At 37.1% G+C, this 23,963-nt stretch overlaps 3 protein-coding genes across 3 annotated transcripts; all 3 read right to left on the bottom strand.

The window, feature by feature from the left end:
* Positions 1-1,401: 1,401 nt before the first annotated feature.
* On the bottom strand, positions 1,402-2,243 carry LOC114725665 (peptidyl-prolyl cis-trans isomerase 1). Its single transcript, XM_028912196.1, has one exon. The coding sequence runs from the start codon at positions 2,176-2,178 to the stop codon at positions 1,660-1,662; it is 519 nt and encodes a 172-aa protein (XP_028768029.1). The 5' UTR covers positions 2,179-2,243; the 3' UTR covers positions 1,402-1,659.
* Positions 2,244-3,573: 1,330 nt separating this feature from the next.
* On the bottom strand, positions 3,574-5,517 carry LOC114725611 (uncharacterized). Its single transcript, XM_028912136.1, has 3 exons — positions 4,547-5,517; positions 4,093-4,297; positions 3,574-3,935 (listed from the first exon to the last, which is right to left on the bottom strand). The coding sequence occupies exons 1-3, from the start codon at positions 5,507-5,509 to the stop codon at positions 3,838-3,840; spliced, it is 1,266 nt and encodes a 421-aa protein (XP_028767969.1). The 5' UTR covers positions 5,510-5,517; the 3' UTR covers positions 3,574-3,837.
* A 38-nt stretch (positions 5,518-5,555) lies between these two features.
* Positions 5,556-23,804, bottom strand: LOC114725651 (nucleoporin NUP188 homolog). Its single transcript, XM_028912178.1, has 31 exons — positions 23,544-23,804; positions 23,276-23,449; positions 22,916-23,011; positions 22,691-22,760; positions 22,402-22,532; positions 21,401-21,541; positions 21,159-21,316; positions 20,590-20,758; positions 20,402-20,500; positions 19,610-19,687; positions 19,475-19,540; positions 19,212-19,369; positions 18,419-18,617; positions 17,224-17,343; positions 16,027-16,112; positions 15,819-15,923; positions 15,497-15,595; positions 14,717-14,805; positions 14,316-14,464; positions 12,856-12,999; positions 12,650-12,757; positions 11,821-11,931; positions 11,209-11,316; positions 10,989-11,099; positions 8,839-8,990; positions 8,176-8,644; positions 7,710-7,817; positions 7,433-7,491; positions 6,691-7,075; positions 5,685-6,073; positions 5,556-5,592 (listed from the first exon to the last, which is right to left on the bottom strand). The coding sequence occupies exons 1-31, from the start codon at positions 23,649-23,651 to the stop codon at positions 5,556-5,558; spliced, it is 4,476 nt and encodes a 1,491-aa protein (XP_028768011.1). The 5' UTR covers positions 23,652-23,804.
* Positions 23,805-23,963: the final 159 nt, after the last annotated feature.

Genomic DNA, 23,963 nt, shown 5'->3' with positions numbered 1-23,963 from the left:
TGCAAGCGGAAACGGATAATATTGTTTTTGTCCTTGAAGAAAGTTGCTTGTTTTTGGCAGTCCAATCTATTCTGGCTGAATTTCTACCACAAACAATATTCATTCTTTCTTGTACCAACCCAAAAAAAAAAAAATCCATTCTTTCTCTTCAGATGTGAATTAACTGGGAATTAGAAATATATCCCATTTTTGCAGCAAGTGCTCAAGTTAACTGCTTTTTTTAGTTTATGATGTGAAAAAAGCGTTTCAGTGAGTTGAAACTTTTCCCGTTATAATCGAATAAGAATATTTCTCCCAAAAATAATCTTTTATTTTTTAAAACAATATCTTCGAGAAATTGTTTGGCCCATCATCGAATTTTAGACAACGGTGGGATCTTTTTCATAATTTGAAAATTGAAAATCCCAGCTTATCAGCGGTGGTGGGACGCCACATAACCCAAACTATGTTAAGTGAGAAATACTGATTGAATCGGTGCGCGCCGTCCCAGATATTTTCCGTGCTCCGGCCGTAATTGTGGAATCACACTTCCAAGTTTTGTTATACACTGTCCCATGCGTGTCCCCACCGTCGGCCTCGGTTCCTCATCTATTTTGCTCATGCAACTTTAAGTGCCCCGAAAACAATTAAAAGCTATGATTGCCCATGCGCTAAATAGAATGTCCAGAACTTCAAGAAAGAATGAAAGGAAAGAAAGAGAAGAGAGGGCCCCCCCGGGGGGGCAGGGTACACACCTATCAAAAGAAGTGAAAGCAATCTCATCCCCACACAAAATATCAAAGTTATGATGGCCAATAAGCTAAATCTCAGGAAGGGATGAGAGATGTCAGATGAGGAAGGGGGAAAATCGACTTGAAAAACTTAAAAAAGTAAAAGGAAGATGGTCCGATACTGAATCACTTACAATAAAGAGGATGGAGCACTTTCCAGTTTTATACGAGTCAGATTTCTTATGTTTGAAAAAACAAACTAGAAATAAATCTAGAATTAAGAAAAAAGAATCTCAAATGCTATAATTAGTTTTCGCCATAGTGATTGCAACAAGATGGAGGCTTTCAAGTAAAATGGAGGATAGGGTAGAGGTTGAGATTGGCATCACGCTAATCCATTCATCCAGCTAGCTCAGATTGTGAGATTCGCGTTGGGGCTTTAAGTTCAGTAATCAAGCGCCAATACCCGACACATTTTCTAGCAATGAACAATCGCAAGAAATTCAGTCCCTTTTCTGCGGAGCCCAAAGTATGTCTATCTAATTCCCTTAACCCTCACCAACAATTTTGTTGCTGTTTTCACGGGAGCCCCTGCCCGTGTACTAGAGCCCCTTTTTTTTTTAACCCATATCATAAGAGACTCTTCACAAACATAATGGCACGCCCATAAACTAAACTTGCAGATCGAAGATTATATATGGTCAATAATTCTACTTTTATTCCGGGTAGGCAGCTCATTTATATCATCATCACATACCAACTTTTACGAAAAAGAGTAAAAAGTTTCATATGATCCAGAGCACCTTCATCATAACCACAACCCCAATTCCTAAGACACTAGTAAACCGAGAGTTCAAGATAAATAAAAGCTCGAGACAGCGACAAGAAGACACAGCATAAAGGTTCAGGTTTCCAGATCAGAGCCACCACAAAGCAAGGCCGCAGCAGTCTAAGAGAGTTGACCGCAGTCAGCAATCACCACCGGCCTGGCGGTCCTGCCAGAGCTAGATCCGACCTTCTCGATCTCCTTCACCACATTCAGGCCCTCCACGACTTGGCCGAACACCACGTGCTTGCCGTCGAGCCACTCGGTCTTGGCAGTGCAGATGAAGAACTGAGATCCGTTGGTTCCCGGCCCAGCATTAGCCATGGAGAGGATACCAGGACCGGTGTGCTTCTTGATGAAGTTCTCATCAGCGAACTTGGCACCGTAAATCGACTCGCCACCGGTGCCATTTCCAGCGGTGAAATCACCTCCCTGGCACATGAAGCTGGGGATCACGCGGTGGAAGGCGGAGCCCTTGTAGTGAAGCGGCTTGCCGCTGCGACCGACTCCCTTCTCGCCGGTGCAGAGAGCGCGGAAGTTCTCGGCGGTCCTGGGGGTGGTGTCGGCGAAAAGCTCCATGACAATCCGGCCAGCCGGTTGACCGCCGATGGTCATATCGAAAAAGACCTTAGGGTTTACCATTGCTGCGAGAAAAGGGAGAAAAACTCAGACTGATCAAAAGAGGAGATGAGGACAGGTTAGGGATTTAGAAGTGACGAGTAAGCTTATATAGAGGGCGCGTGGATCTAATATCTTTGAACTAGCCGTTCGATTGGGGCACGTGGCAAGATTATGAGCCGGGTGCATTAACCGTGGTTAAGTTCGGATGTGACCACGGTTGGTGGAGGATCCAAGGAAGGTTATGTGCTCTATTTATTTATTTACTTATTTTTGGGGCAATCATCTTCGAATGAGTACGAACGCTCTCACGAAAGTCTTAACAAACGACGCCACTTCTTTTATCTACTTTTTTCCCCCCTAGCAGCAAGAATATTAGTAGTACTGCCTTATATGTTTAATATAAAAATTAATTTTACATTTAATTTGATTTTAAATATAATATTTTAATAATTTTACTACTTGCATTTACTTATTTTTTTTAAGATAGTTTTTATAGTTGTTACATATATTAATGTTTCATCAAATGACAATTTTAATTAATATACATGATTAACAAAATATTGTATAAAAAATAACACTTATTTATTATTAATAACTAAATAAAATAAATTTTTAAATTTATTTAAATTAGTTAACTAATTATTATATCAAGCACGCCTATAAGATAACTTCGTGTTCAAAAATCAAAAGCGTCAGCTAAATTGTTCAGTGAGGGAGCCCTCACCTCATCTGCCTGACTACGAACAGTGATAAATTTGTGGGCCCATCTTCACAAGATCTAAACTAAGGGGCGTAGGACCTTACAAACGGTAACATTATCAGGTCCATGGGTTGACCACCATGAGACTGTTCCTTTTTTTTTTTGGGGAAACGGCTAACTGCATCAATAAACCCGAAAAATAGAACACAGACAAAATTCTAAATTTTAATTCACAGATTTCATCATCTCACTTTTTTCCCTTCTAGTGCGCTGCGGCACGCTGCAGCAGAGATGATACGAAGGCATGCATTTTCTGAAAAAGCACATCAATAATCAATAAAATATTCAAAAAAGATAATACCTTGCTGACACTTGTAAGTACTTTATTTTATAAGCATCTTATATTAACCATTTATAAGTTCAAATTCGATTATAGTTTATATATAAAGTGTACGGGTAACCCAACTCATTCATTTATTGCGTACACATCGACATCGGAAAAATTTCCCGTGCTGAAAATACTACCCCGATTTCCATCTTAAAATGTGACATCTTTAGTCCAAGCAGGGCTTTTTGGTAACATCGTATGTAATGCAATCTGGAAAGCTAATAAAATTAAGCATACAAGGTGCTGGCGGTCGTTTTCGGGCTATTAATATTTAACTTTGGAAAGGATCCTTCTAATATGGATTCATCCACCGAAAAAGAAGTGGGGGTAGAAAAGGAATTTACTTTCCTGACAATCATGCAACGCACTACTTACAGAATTAGACCCCACCATCCACTGATGAGCTATGACCATCTTTTTCTCAAATAAAAAAAATCTACGCCGAATGGGAAGAATCAGAAAAAGAATGGTGTGGAAAAAGGCAAAATTATAATATGAACAAGCAGAACGTCCCCGGCTAGCTACATTCTAACTGGCACTACGCCGTTAAATAATTATGCACATTTCCTTCTCACTTTCGTCTACAGATATATCATAAACCCTCGGATTGCAGCATTCCGGGATAGATAATTGATACCATTTGTTTTAAGGAATTCTTAGAAGCTTTCAGAAACGCATGCTCCTCCATTGCTGCACAAAGCATCAATAAATGTTTAGCAATTTTTAGGAAGAAAAGGAAGAAATATTAAATCACCGAAAAAAAAAAGAGAGAAATATTAAGAATGTAATACAAAATGACAGAAAAGTTCAACCATTAAACTGGCCGACAAAAGAAAGGGCATATTACCACCAAATAAAGTTTTAATTTCCTTTGAAAAATCATCCAGACGCCCTAATACCGGTCTTATGCCACATATCTGCAGGACACAAAGCTCCAACTGCAAGGCCATTTCAATTATCTGCAACAATAAGTAACAAAGGTCCTGAATTTGAGGAGAAACCCTCGGTTTGTTCGCCTCACATAACTCTCTAACAATCGCAATAGCTTGATCCTGCACCAAAAGAAAATAAGCTCAAAGTCTATTCCTCTCTCCATCGGCCTTCTACAATCACAATTAAAATGGAACTGCTGACAAATGAAAAGCGACGTCAGCACAACTGCAATTTCTGGCCATATATAACTCCACATTATTCATTTATGTATTTTGAGTGGTATTTATTTATTATTTATTTTTGTTATAACATTCTTTTGCATTCGATAACTGAATGAGAACATAACATGCCCGTAAATTTTACCATACCTGCAATCCGTGCAAGATTTCGGGCATCGGAAGCTCAGGAAAATGTGCAAGATCAACAAATCCAACCTCCTCAGCCCTTTTAACAGCACCCTCAGCTTGTAAGCTGAGAAACTTTAAAAGGAGACAAACAACTCTATATATTTGCACAGCAACAGTGTCAGAAAAGCATGTTTTTGGAAACAGATCTGTAGCTTTAGTTGCTTGACCATAGATGGTCAAAGCAGTTGAGAAAGGAGTGGTGTTCAGTTTTGACACGCAGCATTGTGGAGAAAGGGCAAACCATCCATTTTTACTGTTGATATACGAAGGTTTTGAGCAACTGTCAAATTCCTCTTTAAGAGTTGGCTGACATAAAAGTGTGGCACTCCTGTTTGATAAATCACCAAGGCGTTGAGTGCCCCTGCTAATAAAGGCCAAGAGATGGATACATCTCTCTCTAAGCTGTCTATCCGCTTCATTGATTGCCTTAGTCCATGAATTCCAATGTTTTGCTAATTCACACATGAGCATCAAAGTATGTTCTGTCTCCTTAAGATTAGCAAGAGACATCCATGACCTCTGTGGCCGAGGTCTTTTCTTGTCACGTTGATCTGAAGGGAGGTCTGGAGCATTTAGAGAACCAAAAATAAGATAAGCATTCTCCTGGAAAAAATAAGGTATTACGCTATCAACAATAGCTGTGCAAGAAGAACTGTCTTCCAAGGATTGAACCATAGCTGTGACCACAGCTAATCCGAGTCCCCAAATGTCTCCAGGCATTTCAAACTTTTGGTGTAAGCCACCCACATTTTCGCTATGACTCCTTGAGGACGCCTCATCACATTCAGTAAACAACACTCTCAGAGATGACAAGAAACCAGAAGCATAAAGCATCTCAGCACCTCCTTTTACACGTGCAAGTGTCAAAAGAAACTTCAATATTATTGGGATGGAAGAGGACGTTTTATCTTGAAGTTTTAGCATGAGATGTTGAATCTGCAGATGACTCTTTATGACAGGTAACCAAGTCTCAGGCATCAAAAAATTCCTTAATATCAGGTCCATAACTGACAGAGACAGCATACAATGTTCAGAAGCAGCAACACATTTGCAAAGAATGGGAAGTAGCCCAACGATTGCAATTGAAATTTTAGAAAACCCCTCCCTGGACTTCTCATCTATCGTCCCACCCAAACGAGAACTGAGGCAGTTGGAATCTAGTACTAAAAGCAGCAATGTGAGTAATAGCTTCATTATCACACTGGCCTTAGAAGACAACAGCTGAAGTTCACTAAACAGTTTAAGACCTGAACCAGAACATTTGAGAACAAGCAGGGAAACACCAAAGGAGAGACTTTTGCAGACAGTTCTGGTCAACTGGAGAAGCAGCTCTGCTTGAGACGCAAGAAAATTGAGTGTATCTTCAGATACATCAAGAACGGGTGCTAACTTTTCAATTGTAGCGTGAAAAGATTGGCATATATTATCTATGCATGTGAAAATGATTTGATCAGGAATCTCCTCTCTCATAGATTTTCTCCCTAGTGCCTGCAAAATCATGAGAAAAATAATGTTGAACAGAGACCTCAAAACACCACAGGGTAAAGAGGTGCAAATTCATTGAAAATGATTTATGCAAACAACAAAAATTGCAGTTATTCTAGATATTCAAGGTAAGTGCATGGGCATGAAAACTAGAATCATTATAGCTTGGATACAATTGCACTCCTTACAAAATGTCACTTTGGACAGAAGTGCCCAAATTTTCCATTTCAAACTGGTACTGAGGACTTCTATCTATCACAGGTTGATCAATCCGGCTATTCCAAAGAGAAATTAAATTATCATTAGTACCATATATTCTAGCTACGACCTTGACATTTTAGTTGCAGTGCGATAGCAGAAGTTTCGAATCATTATGCATTTTTTCCCCTTGTTGATAACAAGATCCGAGTTTCCTGTATGCAAAAATTCATAGATTTATACAGATGTAGAAACCAACTGCAGGAGCGAAACTACCAATCTCCTTGAGAGAGAAAATTTAACGCCCCAGGCATCCCAGCAAACCATTGACATTTCAATACTAATAGGTTACTACTTTTTGAGTTGAGACTTCCTAAAATCAGAAAGCACAATAAAAGGCAATTGAAGTTTCGAAATCTCACATCATCATGGTAGACAGTCAAGACAGAAATCAATGCTTTCAATGCGGAAAGCTTTGAACTTGAAGCCAACATAAATGAGTTTGCTTCCTGCAGCCAGTGCAACATGATTTCTGCAATCTCCTTAGATGCCTTCCACTCGGAACAATCCCACACGTCTAATCCTATATCAGCTCGCAAGCGTACAAGGTCAAATAAGTATAAATTCTTGGTAGTTGCACTAAGGTCACCATTGAGATTGTTTTGATAGGTTTCCAAAATATTTGATTCAACCAGATACTGAGACAACTCTTTAAATGGTCCCGTGCTGACTTTTCTACCCTCGAGCTCTCCTTGGAGATGATAATACAGATCACTGAGTATCAATTTCTTTAATTTCTTCCCTTCACTGTCAAAATTTAAAATGAAAAAGGACAAAGCATGATTACTGAACACTGCAAAGGAAAATACATCTTCTATGGGAAAATTCACCATAAGAATTATACTGTAGAGCAACAAAATATCACTATAGACTCAGACACAATATCTTGATTTGATTCAGAAAATAATTCTCAATATCCTCTTTAATTTATAGTATAAATGTACAGTGAGTATCCATAAGTGGAAAAAACACATCCACTTATGTGCAAAACATAAAAGAATATATTGCACAGAATTAGCTAACACATCATTCTCAGCATGTAAATGATACAGGCAGCCTTTCCAGTCCTCCTTCACAAAAGCAGAAAAATTGTACACACTTAACCTGTAGCCACGCTGTGAATACTGGCAGAGTAATTCAGAAAAAGCAGGATGCATGCACAACTGCAAAAAAGAAACAAAACTACATATCAGCAATGAAAACTTTAGCTTAGAACAAATTTATGAACATGTAAATCAGAAAAATTATAACATTAAAGATTTTAACATTTTGATTCTTGAAACAGACTATATGAAAAGATTTTCCAGACACATAGAATGCATGATACCAAAGTAAAGAAGAACAATAGACTCTAAGAAACCAGAAAAGTTGAAAGTTGGACCTTTGTTAACATTGTATGAAACTTCTGCTGCAATGACACTGATAAACTTCCAGAATCACCAGCCACTAATTTTTCCATCACGTGGACAGAGAATAAACTGATGGCAACCTAAAAATTTAAGCACATTTGTATACGTTATAAGATGAATATAAACGAGGAAAAAAGGAAAGAACTAATTTGATGCACAAACGTACAATACAGGATGAATATGAAGGGGGAAGGGAAAGAACTAATACAATGCACATGCATGATTGTCACATATGGTAGAGACTCAACTGCAAGAGCTCTACAAGTCTTCTCTATTTCACAGGCATGCCAATGAAAGAAGAGAATGGAACAGTATCAATGGTTCAAACTCATTATGTTTAAAAGCGTTACAGATAATCTGAGCATCAGTGCTATAAATTAACCTGAACATAAGGCAAAATAGAAATTAATTAAGACCATAAGCAAAAGGAAAACTCACTTTTGCACTATAATATATGTCATCATTATACCCAGAAGTATACGACTTCATTAGTTTCTCCAAAACAGAATCTTTGCACCAGGAAGACCAAATTTCCTTAACATCACAAAAAGCGGGTGCCTTGGATTTTTCTGTTTTTGCACCATCTTGTTCGTTGCCCTGAGATCCAGTTGCATCCTTCACAAGTGATTCTGCATGCAACAACTTTTTCTGCAAGAACAGCTCATATGACATGATTCCAAGTATTGCAGATTGACAAAGGTACATGTTCGCTAGATTTTGAGCATCCTTCTCTGTCAGATTAACAGGTAGATGAATTGTGCTCCCAGCAACTCTTAAGATTGCATTGGACAAGTACTTCCAGAACTTCTCAGAGCTTCTCAGAGACTCCAGGATATTTAAGTACTGAGAAGCCCCTTGCCACAAGGCAACCATGAAGTTAAGCACACTCAGCAGCATGCGAGGGTGGCTGGAGATAAAGAGTATAACAACATATTTATATACAAATTCAAAAATGCCCTAACGGCAAATATGTATACATACAACCATATATATAGAGAGAGATTGTGCTCAGACACATTTGTGTAAAGGATCAGACAATGGAAATTAAAGGCCCAAGGTTGACTAAGCAGCCAAATGAAATTCTTCCCCAGAAAATAGTACCTCTGGATCAGATTATCTGCCCTCACAATATAATCCATAAGTGCATCTATCAGGCCTGAGTCCTTTGAACCCTTCGACTCTCCATCACCAGTAACAATTAACTGACCATCGTCCTTCTCCTCTGGATTAAATATAGCAATAAGAAATGCAGGCTGCATAAGAGAACTTCTAGTCAATTACTAAAAGCCAAACCGAGCGGAACCAGAAAAGTTACTTCTATCTACAGATTCCACTCCACCCCACCCCAACAGGGAAAATGGCATTTAAGGACCTCTAAGAATATTAATTACAATTAAGAACCTAAAATTTTGAAATTCCAAAAAGATCCACCATCCTCGGTTAAAATTAAAAATTTTTTAAGTTAACCTTTTTAGCATGTCTTCCACATTTTCAGTACTCATATTTAGCCTTTTTAAATACTTAGTTTTCCAATTTTTTCCAGCAGTTATCTTAAATGTTTTCAACAATCATCTTCGATGTTTTCTGTACTGGAAAAAAAAAAATCAAAGATAAATGTTGTAAACATGGAAGGAGAGTATTGAAAACGTTTGACTGCTAAAAAAAATTGAAAATCTGGGTACCGAAAATGTTAAGAATGAGTAATGAAAATATGGAAGATGAGTACTAAAAAATTAACTCAAGAAATTTTAATTCCAACAAAGGATCATGGTCTTAGTTTCAAAATTCAACATCTTAAGGTTTAACTGTAATTTTTTAGAGGGTCCTTAAATGTCATTTTCCCCCTAAAAAGGGAAGATTTTCTGCTACAAAAATTTTAACTCAGTAGCTATAAAGAAGTTGTGGAGAGAAGTAGTTGGAATTCAGTCAAGTGCTAGTTAGAAATACCTTAAAATGATGTTAGGTATATCAGCATATAGGGAGATAAACAGATATGACACCGATGATATGATGCTTAAAAGTGAACCCTCGTGAAAATGACGAGAATTTTGCATTATTATTATTATCATTTCCTTGGTCACCAAGTGTTTGACAATAAGTGGAGACTTAGCTTGGAGAACCGTTTTTGGTCAAATTACTTTGGAAGACTGTTTAATGCTTGGGAATGTTGACCAAAATTACTTTGGTAAAAATGAGTGTTTTTTCAGATTGTGTCAAGAAGAATTACTTTTGGACATGCAAGTACAAAAGTCAGAAAGGGATGACAGCTGATGGGCTTAAAAATCGTATGGATCCTCTGGTGTTCATGACAGTAAATTTTACTATTAAGTTGAGGATAGAAACACAATTCAGAGTGAAACGTTGCAAGACAGAGCGGGAGTATATGAGCCCCACATCATACATCTATTGTGGCCAAGGTCTGTTGCTTCCAGAGCAGGAAGTTTGAATAGTTCAAGTTTCACTGAGATGCAATTTGAAAATCCTTGTAGACAAAGCTTTGTTGTGAGCAAAGGTTGAATCAAAAGACTTGCTCATGGCTTCCATTGAGTTCTCCATGGATCAACATACCATGTAAGAATCCAAGGGAAAGAATGACTGCATTATTTTATTACTTCACTCAATATGCAGTAGAGGTGTCTACATATGTACAAGAGAACGGTAGATGATACCAAGAAAAAGCAAGCCATTACACAGAATATTCTTACATAACTTACTGACCGCTCTTACTGTTTTAGCTACTCTTAGAACTAGGAACTTCAGAGAATGCAAACTCCCGAAAATGACCCAACATGGCAAAATAGCATTATTCTCAACTCTACATTCTGCTAGAGTTAAGAAACTTTTACTTCTTGCTCAAGTATTTGGTTGAGACATCTGAGGAAGAGAATCGGTTCCAACATTAGGAAGCCAATTACACAAAAGTATGTTCACAATTAAATTTGACGTCCAAATGGAACTCTGAGGAGTTTATGCAAACAAGATTCAGCCTACACAAGAGAATCTGATATACATGTAGATTACAAGGAATAAATAATACAGTTTTGACATGTTTTTAGATTAACACTAGAAATATTTGGCACATTTCCTATAATTATAGAGAAGCACAAACATAGAGCGTCCATTTTGAAAGTTACTAAAGCAGCTTGCTTACAGCACCAAAAACCGAATATGATCAGTTAAAGTTAACTTGTAATTTCATAATATGAAAAAGTGAAACACGATTCAGTCAATCATATTAAATCATTTCAAACCTGGTGATGTGCTGCAGAAGTCAATAGATCAACTGTTGCAATAAACAGATCTTCATTAGATGCAGACTGCTCCAACAATATGTAGCTCAGAGATAGTCTAAAATCCACGATCTAAGAACCATTTAAGTTATCAAAAATCATAGTTGAAAAACATCAGTTCGATGGCATTTACAATCTAAAATTTAATCAATTTGAAAGGGTCAGACTAAGATCCACAAACCTGATTAGATTCTGGAGCAAAGCATGTGGTTCCATATGAAAATGGTTGAACGGAATCTGCTATAGAAAATAAGAATGAAATAAACCTAGCAGCACCAATTTGGATGGCCTATATAGACAACAGAACAGAATGTGGTTAAGTGACATAACAGTATGTCAGGCATTTCCATGTATGCCTTCACCAAAAGGGCATATAAATTTACAGTTAATTTTTGAACTAGAGCAGAATCAACAATGATGTGCAGAACTCAGTATAAGGCACGCCAAAGTACATGTTTATGAAGCAAATGCACAAGCACACATACAACAAGTCAACAACGCCATGTAGAAAAAGAGATATGACATACCAGGCGTCAACAAGAAAAATTAGTAAATTATCTAGCATATGGAACTAATTAGTTTCTTTCACAATAAACACATGGCACAAGTCATAACTGCAAAGTAGACGAGGTCTCTGCAGACTGGTAGAACACACACACAAAAGGGAGGTGTTAGTTACTGTTAAATAACTACGCATCAGTACTGCAGCATGTCCATAATCGAGATAAGAGGCACATAAAAAATCATGAAAATATTCTCATACTCCCAATTTGAGAAAGGGCAGAGTTCATACAGGATCTCGAAAGTATGAAATCAAGGATATAACAGCAGCAACAATGGGGACAGAATTGGTTGTACATGATAGCACTGCCTGGTGAAAAACAGAAATGGTGGATGATGCCTCCTGGAATACACAGAATGTCTATCAGTATTTCCTTTATACGACTTACCGGTGCAGATAACAATGACAACTATGGATCACAATCAAAACTAAAAAGAGCAGTTAACAAATGAGACAAACAATAGTCAAGCACAATACTGCTTTAGTTCACAGCACTGAATTTTTGTAATCTCATGGAGACCTAAGCAAGCATGGGGACCCATCCTCAAAAACCAGCTTGTAAGGTGGAAGAACTATGCTGTTTAAGTAGAAAAAATGTAATTACAGCTACTTAATGTGGGACTCCATCATAGCACCACCACCCTAAAAGAACTGACAGCCTCAACTATACTCTACGGTGCGGACTCCAGTTAACTGGCTGTAAACTCCACATTAAGCTTTTTCGGAGGAGGTTGATCCAGCTTGATACCTATAGATGGAGACCAAAGCAACAATGGGAATTCACCATTGAAACTGGCTTGTAGGAGGACAAAGCCATGCCACATAAGTACCACAAGAATTACTTGTGGCTACTAATGCAGGACCATCATAATCACAGGTAACTAAGACCATCAGGAGAAAAAATATAAAATATACACTTCTACAGCAAATTGTACAATTCATTAGCTGTGAATAGTGTGGCTTATTTTTCGAGACTATGCAATATACAAGGAAACCTATCCAATTCCTCCTCATAAATCTAACATTCAACATTAAAAAGACCTGTGATTTTCCTCTTTACCTCAGAAAATTTGGTCAGCATGACAAGAAGAACATCTAATACAGAACTTATTGCAAATTGTAACCCTTCAATCTCCACTGGATCAAAGAGGCGGCTTGCATGCAATTTCTGTTCAACAAAAGTGCTTTTGTCAATAAGGTCAAGGAATAGGGACATTGTAGCAAGTATCAGGTAACAAGGAAAACAAAAATAATTCGACGTGTCACCTCCAAGGCATTCGTTGTAGTGCAAGCAATTTGGAACAGCGTCTTGTGAATGGATGAATCAGAGAACAACACATCATGAATTATCTCACCTATTTTTCCATGGCGAGCCATCAATATGTTGCATTTCTTCATCAATTCAAGCACCTGTTATAATATCCAAAGTAAAAAGTAGTCATAACGGCAGCTTAGGAAACCTCCATCACAATTTTTCCCAGAATCACGTCACACCCGCTTGTAATTTGGGGGATTAAATATCAAGGAAAATTCCAAAAAGACTTTGGGTAAGAATAATTCTAATGACGAAAATGTCAACTACAACCACAGAAAAGAGTCATTAATCATGCCAAGAAAAAATCAACCACTTGTAGTTCACCATTTTCATCATGGTAAGTACACTTATCAAAATAACATTCTCCAGAGAAAAAATTAGCAACAGCAAAAGCACTACAGATTTGATTCAATGTACCACAATCTTCAAAAGCCCAACTCCTTACAGGAGTCGAAGATAACAAGATACAAGCATATGAAAACAAGAGATCTTTCTGATCAACATATATGCCGATAGAAAACCTGTATATTTGGAATCATCTTATCTAAACATGACTTTACTTTGAAATGAGCATTGGATATAAAGCTGAATTTTTATTATTTTAGCTCTTCCCCATATCTTAGCTGGTTTGTTTAGGCTGTTTTTATTTGACTTTTAGGTATTAAATTCCAAGAAGAAAGAAGCCACTAAAATCCAATTTTAACTGAAACTATCCCGTCTCTCATCAAAGGTGAGGTGAAGAACCTTACAACAAAGTGAGGTGAGGAAGAGAAATAATAATAGATTGCACCTTGCAATAAAGAAGGGTGAACAAGGCCTCCGCCTTGCAAAAGAGGAGACAGAAGAAGGCCTGCACCTAACTACAAAGTGACTTAAGGAAGCCAAGAACTGTGCTAGCTGCTAAGAGGGGTGATAGCCAAAAAAAGGCAGACGTTGCACCATGCAACAAATTAATCATTGAAAATTAAGAAGAAAGAATTATGGATCCATAACAAAGTAACCAAGAAGAATTAGGGACCAAAGTTAAGAAAACAAGGAATTTTTTTAAAAACGGAAAAAACACTAAATGGCAAGAAATACGAAAAATAGCAATGATAGCTTCATGGAAAAGTGGAGATAATGTTTTCTAAACATTATATTACTTTTTCAGAAGCCTTAGTTATTAATTAGAATTTTACATTTTTAGCAGTTATCTCTATCTGAGTCAGTTTGTTGAGGCCATTTTCCCCTTGGCTTTTGAGTAGTTCAGGGCCTAAGTGGGGCGTTTTAGCAGCCTATTACATATGCATGCCAATAGTCAAACTAATCAATGACAAAGTCAATTCTGAATCATTATCAGTCATCTAGGAGGTCAACTAAAGATTAACTAAGAATCAGAAATTATGTGACTTCTAGTAGATGCAAGAAATACCTTCAATGTCACTTTCCATCGCACATGCTTCATCTTGTATTTCCAGGATTCATGATTAACCAGAACATACTGCAAAGAGAAAATAATTAACGCCAGGAGACAATCATTCTCCACCCCAGTTTCTACCAGCTGAATGGTAAAGTCCAGAACTGCAAGATTTCGATCACCAAGAATATAGAGAAAACATCAGAACGCTCAACATAAATGACTAGAAATATAGGAAACAAAGCAAAATCACTGGAAATCTAGGTGGAAAAAATTATGCTCATTTACATGTAGTTCAGCCTTCAGAAGAAAATGCCAAAGCAAAGCAAGCAAGCGAGACAATGTACAATCAGAAATGGATATACAACTAAATAAGAACGTATCAATCAAAGAATGATAAACTCCACTAGCTGTACCTGATATTGCCAAGGGGCAGTCATCACTGTTTTGTTCACAGTCAATTAAAAGCATCTTAGCTAGTTTGCCAGAAAGCAGCCATGAACCACTGGAAAGGATATAATAATTAGATGTTATTTGACAATATATAAAATGAGCCACAATAGTAATAAGCCACGATGACACTACATGTCCAGAGTCCAACCCAAAGACAGGACACAGGAAATTTAGGGATGAGGGATTTTAGAAATTCATGAATTATAAGATGGAAGGGAATTAAGTAGCTCAGATTAAGTTTCTGTCATTTGGAAAACCCATTGCTTGGATACCTAAACTTTACAAAGTAATTCCTTTCTTTTTGTACTTTTCATAGCTGTATGGTGCCAAGGTTTAATCCAGGGCAAAGGCCCAGGGTTTGGAGCCCAGATCTGGTTTCAGCTCCAGGTTTCAGGACAAGTTTGGAGCCACGCATTTGGTCGTTGCAGGTTTGGCCAATAGTAAGGAGTTGAAAAAATATAAATAAAATACCACCTAACGTGAAACATTTGAATTCTTTGTTTTTGACATAAAATTTCCATGATAAATTACTTCGAAAATCTAAAATCGTTTTATTAATCATCCAAGAAGGAAAAAAAGCAGCTTTTGTTTGAGTGTCTGAAATGCTCTAAAAAAAAAATCTCTCTTAGATTACTTCATCCAAATACATGGTAAAAGAAAATGTCAACTCTTTCTTTCACAGCAGATAACGAGTAAAATGTGTGAGCATGCAATTTCAGAGCAGTCTCACGTAAATACCATACCTTGACAAAGCATTATTCCCTCTACTGAAAACAGTTGTCTGCAAAGCCATATCAAATATATTTGCATTTAGAGCAATTGCTGCAACGGTAGAGGGAGAACTGGATACAAAGGAAATGAAAAAAGTTAGCATTTCCTGTTTCCCCAAAACCAATGGAAGGTCCAAAAACAATTATAAATCTAGAAGCCCCAAGGAGTAGAACATCAAAGAACTCGTTAAAACATCACATTTTTTTCTTAATTTAGATAGATCAACCAAATAAATAACATAATGTTGCGTATACAAAAGTAACTATGTAAAATCTACGGAAACAAGTTAATCACCAAATTAACATCTTTCCCAAAATCTTGATGCCCTTTGACATCAGTGCAGCACCATAGGAATTCAGAGATTGCTTTTTGACAAGATTGCAAATAATCTCAATCACCCTATCAAGACGCAGATAAAAAAAACTCAGATATCAAATAGGCAAGGGAAATCAACAAAAGGAATTTAATAAAGGACAAACAATGTGTAGCAGACAAATCTTACCAGACATTCTTTTCCTGCTCGCTCATCAAGCTGACAGCATGAAAATGTGCAGAGCAGCTCAGACTCATCAACTCAAAACAGACAGCCTATCACAGAAAGAGAATCTGTAAGGAAAAAAGGGACAAATCCTAATCCCAACATATCAGCAGTCAAGAACCCATTTATTTAATACAACTTTGAGAGCAGCTTCCCAAATCATACTTTGTTGTCTGAGCAATCCAAAGTTGCAACAGGTTCCATAACAGAGCAAAAATATCATACCACATTACAACAAAAAGCAAAACTTTCTTACCCCGTGCCAAAATACACAAAAGAAAGTTTCACCTGGATAAGTGTAGTGAATAGAACGTAGCTTACAGGAAAAAGCATTACACCATGAAGCACCAAGGACAAAGATATCATAAATAACTAAATAATAAATGAAAGAAAAACTTGTCAAAGGGCATTCTACAAGCATCCTCACAACCTCAAATAGAAGGACCCCTAGAAAAACACCCTAAATTCAGTCCAAGACTAGAAGTTTTACTCTTCAACTTGGATTTCCATGAATTATATAAGTACTTTCAAATCAAGAGGAGAGAAATTGTATTCCGAACCATAAAAAAAACACAAGAAGGGAGGAAGGAAATAACAAAACGATATATTAGGCCACTCAAAGCACACTAACATTAATCAAAGAAGTTAAATATGTGCAGTGAAATGGAAAAAACATGGATATTGATTCGACAAAGTTCAACATTACAACGTAAATAAATCAGCTATTCAACATGGAATGCCGGGGGGGGGGGGGGGGAAGAACTTAGTTAACGGTATGCTGCAAATTTGCAAATTACCCGCAAGTGTCATTATTAGACTGACAAAAAGCACCATAAGCTCAGCAACGATAAGCAGATTCAAGAAGGTTTAATATTGAAGCTTATGAATCAAATTTCTTCACGAAGAAATAATATAATTGCCAGAATAATTGATACTCTGATCTCATTATTACAAATACCACCTTAAAATCACATGATGCAATCATAGAAATGTACTATCGTAAACCATTAGTAGGCACCCATGGAACAGTTGCTTGGACGATGGCAACAATTATCACTATTGGTGGTATTACATTAAATAACTGTGGCAACAATTATCACTATTGGTGGTAGTACACTAAATAAGGAGCAACCGTGGACACAAATGACAATTAAAACTTACAGTGTTAAAGGAAACCAATCTACTGAGCAGATCAAGAGTCAAAAGGACCTCCTCCTTGTCATTCAAATGTACCTCTTGGGCTAAACGTAGGAGTAAGAGAAACACTCCTGATGTTGCATGCTACAAAACAGATTATTGTATCAATATTTAAAAAAAAAAAAAACAGAGAGAGAGAGAGAGAGAGCAAGAAAGGAGGCAGGATAACTGAGTTGAGATCAATTTGATGAGACCAAAAAATATTCATAATAAAAGCCGTATAAAGAAACCAGATTTAGACCTAATCCTCCTTATTTGTATCTTTCTTCTCTCTTTATCTCATACAGAGGAGAGCAGTTATAAACACTGATTCCCAGGTAATTGCTAAATGAGTGAATCAACATGTATTACTTGTTACCACTAAAGAAAAAACATATCTTCTCAAAAACGAATCTTGCAAAAACAAGAACAATTGAATGCCATCAAGTGTCAGATCAAACAACTGTTACCCTTGAATTTGTAGAGAAATTCCTTTCAAAGAACACTGTGTGGTTGGGTTGGGTAAACAGGTCATGTTCAATTGAGGGTTAAATCAAAAAGACACCCATAGAAGTCTAAAGTAAATTCTAATTTGAATTTTTTTTGTTCCTTAACATATAAAATGAAAGCTTATTTTCAGAGAAAATACATCAAACAGTTCCTTTATTTGAATGAAAGGAGATTCCAGTATAAAGGAATTGTGGCAATGGGCTGCCATGGAATCATTTGACCAGTAGAGTCAAAAAAGAAAAGATTTATATTTGATATAGATGGCAGAGATTTAGGGATAATGGAAGAGAACTAAAATGAAGATTTCATCCCATAATATCTGAGAGTGGAGATCAGCTGAAAAAATAAATGAGATCACAGCTAGGTTCATTAAATGAACAGCAGCTAGTAGCAATGATGAGCAATACTAAAGCCATAATTACCAACAACCTTCCTACAAGGAATTTACAGACCCAGCCACCATGTCTGTGGCTGCAAGTACAACTTTAGGTGACCGCAAGCATTATATAAGGCAGGAAGTATACAGAAATACTAGGCAGACAAGCAAATAAATAAATAAATAAAAATCCACTTATAACTGACTGATTTTCATCAACAATAAAAAAAACACCTAGGGAAATTTATGTATAGTCAAAAGAAAGGAACATCACAACAAGATTAAGAGACACACCTCCCATCGTACAAGGGCGGTATTCCCTCCAATTACTTTCAAGATATGTCCACGAGTTCCAGCAGGAATAAAAAAGCCTTCAATTCCAGGAACTTGCACTGCTTGTTGTGCCTCAACTATGTGAGAGACATCTGCCACTGACTCATTACTAATCTCAAACAAGGATGACACACCAATAGACCTATCTAGGAAGTTATACCTGTTGAATAAAAGAATTCTTAAGACACAAGCAGGAATTACATGAACTAGGTTAAAGAAAAGAGTTTTCTCTCCACCCCAAATGCATCGTTAGGTAGTACGTCCAGCTAATATTCAAGAAAATAAACCCGCACAGCTTTCACTTGATAGCATACAGTGGCATGATCAACAAGCAAAACAGAGTCTTAGGATATGAAAAGGCATTCTAAAAAACAGTTCTGTTGGACCCATAATATAATCAGCCAGGAGACATTGTGGGCTTTTGTCAGGTGTGAGGTGTCAGAGTGTGTTGTGTGTGAGAGCGCACACATTGCAGTTGAAGGGGTCATGAGGAGGTTAGGCATTCAGTGAGTGACATATAGGAGAGTCTAGCCTCTGGAACAGCTAGAGCATCAGTGTGAGTGTTCTGTATTTTAGGCTTATTTTCTGTATTTTCATCTGCTTCAACCTATACAATATGTCACCTCAATTGGGCAAATTACAGATGCTTCAACAAACAGATCATAAGAGGGGAAAAAAAAAAATCATATAATGGATCAGTTTACATTACTCCAGTACATGAGATAACAGAAAAGCACAAAAATTAATTACTTACACACATTCTGCGGGCCACATGCCCTCACAAAGGGAAGACAAGAGTTGCACAAGTTCCACTGTCTGGAAAGGGAACTCATTCCCTAGGTTGCAAAGAAGACAACGAATTGGACCATCAATAAAGCTTTCCTTGTCCCAAAACTGAATACATAGTGATTCCTGCAAGTTAAAAAGCACAGCTGTACAATCAATGAATGATTGCAAATAGTGACAATGATACTAAAGCAATGAATGACCTGCAGGACAATAATTAAACATGCAAACCTCTCCTCTGTAAATCTTGCAAAGAATATCCAGTATCAAAACGGGGTTGCTGTCCTCTGCCTGCTCCTTCGTTGAAGTAGACATATGAGAATGCCATTAATAAACATAATGAATTATAAATTTCAAACATCTTACCTGAATGTTGACCTCATAAGATGCAATAAATGCAGATATTAATGTTCTCAAAACACTACGATATCCTGAAACAGGACCCTGGGTAGAAGAGAAAAATCAGTTATTGCATCCAGTTTCACTAGCAAAGCTCATAATACAAACAGAGAATTCACACGCTATGCTATCAATATTGTACAAGTGTAGACCTGAGAACGTAAAGTATACTTTCTTCAGTCATTTAAGTATAAAGCCCAATCTATTTGAAAGTTTCAATGGCAAAACTCATAATACAAACAGAGAATTTACACGCTATGCTATCAATATTGTACAACCGTAAACCTGAGAGCAAAAAGTATACTCTCTTCAGTCATTTAACTATTTAAGTATAAAGCCCAATCTATTTTAAAGCTTAATGCTTCTGATTGAAACAAGAGAAATTAGTCAAGGTTTAATAGAAGTTTGGTAGACGCTAGGATAAAACTACAGATGGGCCTTCAATTGGAAGGCTTAAGCTTTTGTGCAAATGTGGTATTTGACATCATGGCATGACATTGGACCCTTTATCACCATGTGATTAAGAGTTCAAAGCCTGAAGGTCCCATTCTAGATGATTAAATGAAATTTTGGCACCAAAAATTGAGATTGTTCTTCATCGATCCTACAAGCCCAAAGGGCCTTAATGTGAGGTGCGTAGGCTATATATTAAAACAAAACTATTCATGACCAAGCTAACAAACTTAAGCTTTTGCGCCAAAATGATTCCCAAAGAAATCCATCCACAATAGCTATTGATGCAACATGAGAATGACTCACATCGTAATCCTTCAGTATGTCACACTCAAGAATTTCAAGACAGTAACTAAAGGATGCAGCCTCAAATGCTTGTCGAACATAACCAACATGATCAATCTCCTGGAAGCAAAGGAAAACAAGGATCAGCTATGTACTATAAACAAATTCACAAGTAAAGAACAATTTAACTTAGTCACTGGACCACCTACCATGAGGTCATTGTTTTCATCTTTTCCTGGAAGTGTCAATAGCAGATAAAGAAATGCTGCCCACGCTAGTATTAAGGGGCTGGCTTCTTTCATTTCAAAAGCATTGAAAGTAGAAATTAATGCATCCATCTCTTGGACATCAATCAGTGAAAAAGTAGACGCACCTTTCCTAAGAAAAAACATACAAATTTTGCAACACTTAACAACATATTAACAAAAGTACAATAACATTGCAAATTAAGAGCAGCCCCAACGTAACCAACACTAACACAAGACACATAATAGACATAAAACATAAAACACAAATCTTATAACATCTAAGTGGGACTGCCTCGCCTCTTCCTAGAATAAACTAGTAAAGGCCGCTAGTTCCTATCAAGTTCCGATGAAGATAACTCTAACCAGAGATTAAGATCACCCAAGTCAGAATCATTTAGAACTAGGAGTTAAACTCTATATACTGATAAGATTACAGTCAATATCCCTTTGGCTTGACCAACTGTCTCACAATGCCTTCCTTTTGTAACTTCAAAACTTTGATTATAATGTAAATAGAAGCTAGGCTATACCTGTAAGGTGTTTCATCATGAACCATCTGAAGAAGATTTTCCAAATCCAGAGTTTCTATCAGGATAAGTAGCAGTTGAACTTTGGCATGATAAGACAGTTGCCAGGCTTCTGATGTTATTGCAAGCTTTCTTAAGTTATAGTGACCAGAAATGATTCCCTGGATCCATGATATTTTTTGAGCAAGGATTAGATCTACCAAAATATCACCAAAAAGCAACAGCATGAGTATAAAAATATGTACCTTGTACATGTTACATAATTTCTTCCACTTTTCACCACTACAGGCACAAAATGAGTCATAATACGAAAGGAACAGAATGTCCAGAACTAAGTTGTCTTCAATTAGAGTCTCCTCGGCCCACAGAGTGAAAAGATCAACATCCTTCCAAGCATTTCACAATTGATATATTTTAAGAGATTAAGAAATAAAACTTACAGGCGAACAGAACATTCATGACATACAGAAACCAAAGAGAATATTATGTGGAGTAAGACACTCTTACATAGGCCCATAGCACACTTATAGCAACAAGAAAACATAATTCAACAAGAATCAGGTATAAATAATTCATATATTTATGTATTTTTAAAATAATACATCCAGGTGAAAGAGTGATCCTCGTGTATTATGCAAAAGCTATTCTTCATACAATCATGCAGAATTCAGGGGCAATTTGCACTTATGTCACCTCAGAGTTGTTGTAAAAGGAGGTATAGTTATTCAGGAACTAAGGAATTGTAAACAGTATGTATAACTAACTCATATGAAGCTAAGCTCAGAGTTATGAAGCTCTCAAACTTTAAATGGTGGTTTAACTCATTCGTTAGTATGGATATAGGCACAAGAGCTGCCATAAGGAAAGCTATGCATTGGATCAACTCAATCTCTCCTCTCTTCTTGCAGGAACCACACTGCTTACAGATTCACTGTTTTGAAGGAGTTTTATCCAAATCTCAGACTTCTCAGTTGCCAGTGTAGCAATGTCATTAAGATTGGTATTTTTCACCTTAGCAGGAACCTTCTTGATATTTTCATTTCTACTTCAAATCTGGGCCATAAATTTTCAAAAAAATTCTGTAATTGACCTCCTACGTGTAAACTTCAGTTTCAAATCAATAAACTGACTAATCAAAAGAAGAAAAAAACTCAGTTATAGCAGTAATAAACATCGTGTAGAGTTGGCACTTGAATAAAGATTTTTTTTTTTTTTTGGGGTAAACTTGCCAGAAATTCAAACATACCATTTGCTCTGGATAACTAAAAAGCAAAAGATCCTGAAACAAAGATATTAATTTGCTTTCCAGTCCATCATGAAACAACTTTTTAGCCTCCTCTCTAATAACATGTTCTTTAGAGCCTGGTCCGATATATACTGCAGAACGTCATATACAGTATCAGAATTGAAAGCGAACAGATAGAAAAAGGAATTTGTTATCAAACCATACATCAACAGAATGTGTGCTTGCATGCGTGCATGCGTGTGTGAAAAAGGAAGACCTGACAGAGCAAGCGGTGAGAAAATACACTTACTAGCATGCATGAGAATCCACCTGATGCATTTCAGCAAGCACTGTCTCTCCGTATAATATTGAATCACTATCTTCACAAAAAGAAGGGAAAAGAAATTTATAGCACGAAATAAACAAACAAATTGGAATTGCGCATGATATGAACAATCTAAAAGTCAGCAGGTGACTTTGTTAGGGTGATCAGAATTAAAATATAGCGGGAGGATTGAGATACTGAGCCACTAACCACGTGAAGAAATTCTTGAGCCATGGAATCAACAGCAACATTGTTATTTTTTATTGACCTTTCGGCAATAATGTACGATTGAACTTCATCTAATTGCTGAAAGCATAACGAAAATTTCCATAAAAAGCAGTCAATGAAGATATCAGCAGAATTCCCTTCATAATCAATACTAATTCAATGCAACTGGGTGACACCAGGCATACAGAGGAAAGAAACCAAACACTATCCATTCAGCAGCACAATAAGAAAAACTTCAGTTTTTATTCTTCTCAATTTAAACGTTTCACTCACACGAAATAACCTCCCCTCCCTGCCTCAAAGTAGAAAAGATAATTATTAATGTGATCGCGAAGCACTCACCAAGCAGGAGCTGATTTTCAAAGCTTTATCTTTCAAATGTGTTTGTATAGTAAGTTGGTGAGATCCGATTTGCAGTTTCTTCGAATTCAGAGCTTCCTTTGATTTCTCATTTGGCGGCTTGAAGCGCGAAACTGCATCCACTAGCCAGGAATGGTTGTCCTTCAACTTTTTCACCTAAATAAACACCAAAATAATGCATGTGAATACACATTTACACGTACTGGTATACATATAGGGGGGAGAGGGGCAGAGGTGGTTGAAATTGTACCAAGTTTTGAGGGAGGTCTGAAGAGAGAGAGGAGTTCTCGAGCTCAGAAAGCAGCAAAGTGAAAGAATCCCACCAAAGAGAAGCATCGACAGACTTAGTATCCGCCATTGCAGGGAGGAGGGAAGAGGGAGAGCTTAAACCCTAGCTCAGAATGCAGGTGAAAGACTGAAAAGCTTTAATATTTGATTCTTCTCTTTTTCGCGCTTCCTATGCTTGCTTCGTCGCTCGGCAAGAATGACGAGGCAGAGTGACTCGGCCCCAACGCAGGCCGCTCAGTAAATCCTTCTGGTGGCTGGGATACTCGCCGTCCTTGTTGAGGCATAAAATTTCCCCGACTAATCGTTAATAAAATCATTAAAAAAAATTAGTTAAATCAATTATTTGTAATAAATGAATTTGTCTTTCTTAATATACTATCTA

This window comes from Neltuma alba, unplaced genomic scaffold (assembly GCF_004799145.2).
Source record: "Neltuma alba isolate B1F8T4 unplaced genomic scaffold, ASM479914v2 tig00012259_pilon, whole genome shotgun sequence".
Classification (NCBI taxonomy): Eukaryota; Viridiplantae; Streptophyta; class Magnoliopsida; order Fabales; family Fabaceae; genus Neltuma; species Neltuma alba.
The sequence above is the reverse complement of the archived record's forward strand: the minus strand, read 5'-3'. Positions and strand labels throughout refer to the sequence as shown.